The sequence below is a fragment of the Myxocyprinus asiaticus genome, chromosome 25 (assembly GCF_019703515.2).
Source record: "Myxocyprinus asiaticus isolate MX2 ecotype Aquarium Trade chromosome 25, UBuf_Myxa_2, whole genome shotgun sequence".
NCBI lineage: Eukaryota > Metazoa > Chordata > Actinopteri > Cypriniformes > Catostomidae > Myxocyprinus > Myxocyprinus asiaticus.
This window is the reverse complement of record NC_059368.1, coordinates 605,459-612,500: the sequence shown is the minus strand read 5'-3', so window position 1 is coordinate 612,500 and position 7,042 is coordinate 605,459. Positions and strand designations below refer to the sequence as shown.

At 40.7% G+C, this 7,042-nt stretch overlaps 1 protein-coding gene across 2 annotated transcripts in view; it reads right to left on the bottom strand.

Moving 5' to 3' along the window:
- The window catches only part of LOC127416213 (echinoderm microtubule-associated protein-like 1), a 13,670-nt gene extending 7,421 nt beyond the window's left edge, over positions 1 to 6,249 (bottom strand). For both annotated transcript variants that reach the window (XM_051655433.1, XM_051655434.1), the window contains exons 1-2: positions 6,108 to 6,249; positions 5,068 to 5,250 (exon numbers count right to left, since the gene is read on the bottom strand). In XM_051655433.1, coding sequence (XP_051511393.1) covers positions 5,068 to 5,250; positions 6,108 to 6,225 — 301 coding nt within the window. In that variant the 5' untranslated portion in view covers positions 6,226 to 6,249. The remainder of the gene's footprint in view (positions 1 to 5,067; positions 5,251 to 6,107) is intronic.
- Positions 6,250 to 7,042: the final 793 nt, after the last annotated feature.

Below are 7,042 nucleotides of genomic sequence, written 5' to 3'. Positions count from 1 at the left end.
CAGTAACTGCACATTTCGACAAAATTGAGTTATAAGTGTGTGGCGGCAGGGGTGTGGTCGAGCATTCGTCCAGAGAGAGAGAAAGCGGTAAGGGTGCACACACCTGAGTGCTATAATGTCTAACACCTGTTTCTGATTGCAGTAAGCACTGGGGAGAGCGATAAAAAGGGACCACACCAGAGACGAGAGAGAGAGAGAGAGAGAGAGAGAGAGAGAGAGCTACCCGTCTGAAAGAGACTGTGTGTGTTTAGCTAAAGAGTATTATGCTGAAAAGCCCTTTTGAGTTTGTTTATTAAAAGTTATACCTTTGAGTTGAAGCCCAAGTTTCCTATGTCCTCCTTTCCCTCCCTTCCTTAAACGTCTACACTGGTGCCGAAACCTGGGAGAATTGGAGGAAATACGCCAGCATGCAGTCCTCGCAGATGGCGGAAGTCATCAAGTCCCTCGCCAGTATGCACCATGCACAACATCAGGCCCTGCTTGAGCTACGCCAGGACCAGGGTCACCGATTCCAGGAGGTGCTCCAAGCTCAAGCAGAGGACCGGCACGCGATCCGGAGCTTACTACACCAGGAGAAAGCGACCCCGGACCCAGCAGCCCCCACGCCCCCGCCGCCACAATGTGAAATTGGATCTCTTTGCCAGTGATCTGTTAGGTGACAGACGAGTTTGATTCAATTGACTGAAATTGCATTAAATGGCAAATTAAGTTCAGTTAGGAAACTCTGTGGCGCAGGCTGATAGGTCACCCAGGCACACCTAGCTACGTTAACCAATCAGAACCCCTTTTTTCCTCATCAAACAAATATAAATCATCGTAGTAGCGGCAGAAGCATGGTAAAACGCAGCGTTTCTCATGCCTCCTGCAGTCATCATTGTCGCTACTTTCTACTTGTTTTCCCACCTCTATGCCTCATCTCAAGCTACAGACCCAGAGAGTACCTTTTCCCTAGAAGATCAGGGAGCTGATAGAGTATTATTGGGGGGGGGGGGGGGATTTTCTCCCCTTTTCTCCCCATTTGGAATGCCCAATTCCCAATGTACTCTAGGTCCTCATGGTGGCGTAGTGACTCGCCTCAATCCGGGTGGCAGAGGACGAATCTCAGTTGCCTCCGCGTCTGAGACCGTCAATCCGCGCATCTTATCACATGACTTGTTGAGCGTGTTACCGCGGAGATGTAGCGTGTGTGGAGGCTTCACGCTATTCTCCACGGCATCCACGCACAACTCACCATGCGCCCCACCGAGAGCGAGAACCACATTATAGCGACCACGAGGAGGTTACCCCATGTGACTCTACCCTCCCTAGCAACTGGGCCAATTTGGTTGCTTAGGAGATCTGGCTGGAGTCACTCAGCACACCCTGGATTCGAACTCATGACTCCAGGGGTGATAGACAGCATCAATACTCGCTGAGATACCCAGGCCCCCTTGTCGAAGAGTATATTAAAGATCTCTGGCATCACCTGCAGGGACAGCAGGTGACGTTACACCGTTCTTTTGGCAGCAGCAAATCCTTTATCTGCAGCTCTATGATTCCCTCTGCAGCAGTATACCACCATCCTTCATAGGAGATTTTAGCAGGTAACAAGATCAGTTTCATATTCGTTTTTCTAGAAGAGAATTCAAGCTTTTAAAGGTATCTTTACATAGCTGTTAAGCCTGCTCTGTACCTGCACAATCAGTTTTAAGCGAACAGAATTGCTTTTATCATTTGTTTTAAAACACTTTGGAATAGTATTTCAGCTGAAGTTATCTCTAGCTTGAACGCAGTGCTGCTTGAAACCAGACTAGGGCTGGGTTTGGAATTGCATACAACCGTACTTCCATGCTATTTCGGCCATTGACACATGCAGTGGCGGTAGTGGGGGTGGTGTGCCATTCCGAACTCTGCATAAATCTCCCTACTCTTCAAACTCAGGTGTAAGTTTTGTACGCTGATTTTGCATAAATGATGGCAGATTCAGAGCTGCTTTCAACATCATATAAGCATATTTGATTTTATATTTTAAAGCATAATGGCCATCTCAGTTGTTGCAATGTAATTGATGTATAAATGCATGCATGCCCACTGAATACCATTAATCTGTTTGAAAATTTACCTGAATGTATTTTGATCAAAGGTTCTCCACCCTTTGACTTCAAGGCCCCCCACTGTCAAGAGAATATATTCCATGTAGGCCTTCCATGTAGGTTGTTTTTCATTATTATAAGATAATTCTCTATTTCTTCTGTAATAATGACAAGCCTGTTTCAAGTTTTAAGAATGTAATAAATATTTAAATCATAATAATCTTCCTATATAAATAATTTTTAAGATCAAGAGGCCCCTGGAAGTGTGCCGAGGCCCCTTGGTGGGTCCCCACCCCCTGTTGAGAACCACTGTTTTAGATGCAGCTTCTATTCCATCTTTTCAGTGTCAGTCTAGAGTCTTCCCTTGCAGAAACTCTTGGCACCAACAATCATCCATGTGATTATCTAATCAGCCAATCGTGTGGCAGCAGTGCAGTGCATAAATCACGCAGATACGGGTCAGGAGCTTCAGTTAATGTTCACATCAACCATCAGAATGGGGGAAAATTTTGATATATATATATTAGGAGTGTAACGGTTCTCTGTAAAAAAACGTACGGTTCACCACCCACGGTTCGGGAAGCATTGGCACCACGGTCGGTTCACCTCAAGTTTATTGACGCATCTGGAGCACAAGTTTTGGTGAAGAAAACAAAGCGTCAAACAGACACGCACAGTTACAACCACCACTTTTGCACCTGAACGGATCTGTAGATGGACGCTCCGCCTGTTTCACGTGGGTCAACTTGATGACATCACTTCAGCACGTGTTATGTAGTTGAAAATGGCAAGTGGATAAAATGAGACCCTCATAGAAAAGCCCCCTGCATTTCTCCTTTCTGGGAACATTTTCTTTTTGCAGTCAATTACAACAGTGATGGTCAAAAGACGTTTACAAAACAGGCACTGTTTGCAGACATCGCTTGACACTAGTGCTGTATACTGGTAATATACAACAGTTAGTCCAAATCTGATTGGACAAGAGACGTTCCATGAGTACTGATGGTTGGATGCTTCACTGTGTGTATCACTCTGCTTGTGTCTGTGTCATTCTAAACTAAAGTGTAAGAGCAGTGCAGATGTGTTAAGAGCTATATGTGTCTCTTTACATTTAATTATGTTACATTACAAATTTTAGCCAGCAGGTGGAGGCAAAAGACCATTTTTTTTTTTTTGTAATATGAGCCAGTTGGTGACGTGAAGTGAGTCAGCATCAGTCAGTGTTTTCATTCATCAGCACTTCCGTAAATGCTCGTATTACTACTACACTACTAAAGCTAGGAAATAGCTTTAAATGGCTTTAAATGAACAACTTCAGCATTAAGGCTCATCACAGCTGATCGACACGACAAACTGATTAATTACACAAACTCCACATTGAGTTTCCACATTGGAGAGGAGATTACGGTTTCTATAGAAGTGAATGTCTCTTGCACACCGGCTACCGCGAAATAGGGAGGAATACCCCCGCTTGGACGGCTATTTTTCCACTGAGAAAATAGGATGCATTTCACCAAAATGACATTATCTTCAGAAAGCTGACTGACACACTACAGCATCATCAACAAGTGATCGCACATGCTCCATCTCTCTCTCTTTCTGTCTTTCTCTCTCTCACACACACACACACACACACATCCGTGTTTCTCCAATAACATGTTAGAAATAGCCCAAGCTGTGAAACTAGTAGTTCTGAAGTGATGTTTTTGAGAGGCTTGGATGCATCATTCGTTTAGAACCAGCAACGGCAGATTCTGATCCGTCGCGTATGTAGTTCCTTGCACAAATGCGTTTTTTGTGACCGTACTCAGTTTTTCCGTACTTGTTCATTGAACTGTTTTATATAAGCAATATCACACTCGCAATCGTGCTATATGGTCCTAAATCAGCACTGCTGTGATTACCTACGGCCAAATCATGATGTAGGGCCATATCGCACTCTTGCTCGTGTGACATTGCTTAAATATATGTCAATAATGCGCATGAGGGTTTATTTAAAACGTGCACGCAAGTTCTTCTTGTTTCCTCATGCGGCTGTAATCTGTTGTGAGTGTCAATAATGCTCTTTGATTAATAGCATTAAGATGCCGTTATAGTAATACATTGATATATGATTAATCATCACCCAGGGAAAGAGCCGCAGGAGAGCCGATACTGCATACACTCCCTTCCAGTGCTAATTCAAACAGAGATGAAACAATAACTAAAGCGCTTGATGTATTCATGTGGGATTTCCACGTGTTATTAAAATACTCGAGCAGCATTATCACAACATCCCTTCTTGTATGCATTTCATAGCAAGGTTTTTCCTTCTATAGTGATGTACAGCTTCCCAGTATTGAATATATGTTGAGAAGTGTTTGAAGTGCACTTTATGTTGATGCATGTAGCGTAATAGTGCAGGTATTAAGTTAAAATGTTGATTTAGTAATTAGAGAAAATTTTTTTAGTTTTCAAAAGTTTGTTTTTTTAGTTAAGGACCCTGATGAAAATTAACCATGATTTTACTATAGTAATATTGTAGTAACCATGACTGCTGTCACCATGGTTTTCTGAGCAGAAATCATTGTTTTGATACAACAGTAAAAGGTTTTATAACAGTAATACTGTAGGTTCAATATAATAAGCATGATTTTACTATATATTGTAACCATGAGAGTAACCATGTTTATATTGTGGTTACTATGATTTTACTACAAATAACATGGTTAAACTATGGTTACTGTTGTATAACAATCATTATTATTTAAGGGCAAACCTGCTGAAGTGTTTACCAAATAGATTATTCTTTGGATTTGGCAGTAATAGTTTTTTTCTGAACAAAATAAATACTGAACTGTACCGAAACTGTGACCCTAAAACCGCGATACAAACTGAACCATGAGAAATTCACCCCTTGCACCCCTAATAAATATATATATATATATATATATATATATATATATATATATATATATATATATATATATATATATATATATATATATATATGTACCTTTATTTGTAGTTCTCTTGGTGAGCGCTGCTGTTTGCTCCTCTGAGATGTTCAGTCTCTTCAGCACATCAGCCATCGTCATCTTCAACAACTGGATCTCATCCTCCTGCATCTGAACACGCTGTTCCAGGAACGTCAGACGATCACACACCTCCAGACCGCTCACATGACAGCTCTGATCATCTGAAACACAACAACAACACAATACAATACACACCCAGAGTCATCCAGTGTGAAACAAAAATGTGAACTGCAAATCAAGGAAACTGAAACCGAAACACTGGAATGGAACTTTATTAGGAATCATGCATCATAAATCTCCCAGTCAGATTCATTCACATAATTATCTGTGTGTTTTTAGAAGTGACCGCAGCTCGCATCACCTCAGCAGGACACATATGGAGTCATGGATTATATGATAGTCCATAATCCCACAGCCGAAAGGAATTAGCATGAGCAAATCCCACTGGACGATCCTCAATTCCTTCTACAGACACTTGCAGAACAACACACAGAATTTACTATTATATGCCTATTTACATTCATTAGATTCTGTCAATTACTGGATGAGGTCATAACACTTTTGAATTAAAAATGAAAATAATCTTATCATGCTGAGTAGAATAAAACCTAATATTTCTTTTATTACATGGTGAACTTGGTTAGTAAAGAGTATTTTAATATTTGAACAGCTCTGGATATTTTGCTCATATTTGCTTGCTTATATTTTAGCTGATGTCTTGAGGTAAAATATGATCTATCTCACATTTCTCAACTTCATCCAACTGAAGACACTTTTCACACTGTAACATGTATCATTGTCTTGTATTATAGTAAAATATCCAAACTTAAATCAAGAAACATTTCCTTGAAAAGCAAAAGATATTGACACTCTTGAGATCTTAATATGTCGTTTTGCTTCTCTAGCTTGTGAATTGTTCTTATTTTAAATAAGTTTGGACATTTGTGCTGTAAAACAACAGAATAAAGCACATTCAGAAGGTGATGTTGTTCAGTGTATGTAGAGATTGTTCACTGACCGAGGATGAAATCGGAGTCGGGTGCGAGCAGAGACTCATTGTTGTAACTGTCTGTCTGTCGAGCTCCTTCATCCTCACCACGCTCCATCAGATCCTCCATCTGTGAGTCCGACTCCATCTCAAATGTGTGTGTGTAAGGAGAACTTCCTGACAAACAATTTACAACAAAAGATACAACACAAGCTCCTCCTCCCTCAGATGACCCGCTTAATCCTTACACACACACACACACACACACACACACACACACACACACACACAGGTTTAGAGGTGATGATTTCATTCCAGATTAACGGCCTGTAAACGTCTCAAGAGCTCGACTGACAGACGCATCAGATGTTGTTTTGAGAATGCATGCATGAAAAAAAAAATCATATTCTTTATCAGATTTTTTGTCTTGTTTTCCAAATATCTAAACATCTTTAAAACAAAAAACATTTACTTGAAAAGTAAAACTGTATAAGACACTACGACTTGTTTTCAGAGAAAGCATCTTCAATTGAAGTCTACATTGTCTTGTTCCGTTTATTTTAAGAAAAATAAAATCTAACTTGTGGACAACTGGATGGTTTGGTTTTACATGGGATTTTCGACCTGTCGTGAGCAGAAAAGCTCAGTTCAGTTTACAAGATGAAAACCGATGTCACTGATTTCTCTCCATTAAATCATCACTTGAGCTTTAAACACAGACTCTGCAGTCAACAACAAAATGACATATTTAGAAAAAGATTATTTACAGTGAAATATCAGATCTCAGCAAGCAACATAAACACACACACACACACACACACAGATGCACACAGACGTACACACACACACAAACACACAGATGCACACACACTCACACACAAACTCACAGACACACACACAAACTCAGACACACACACACAAACTCACACACAGACACACACACACACAAACTCACAGACACACAC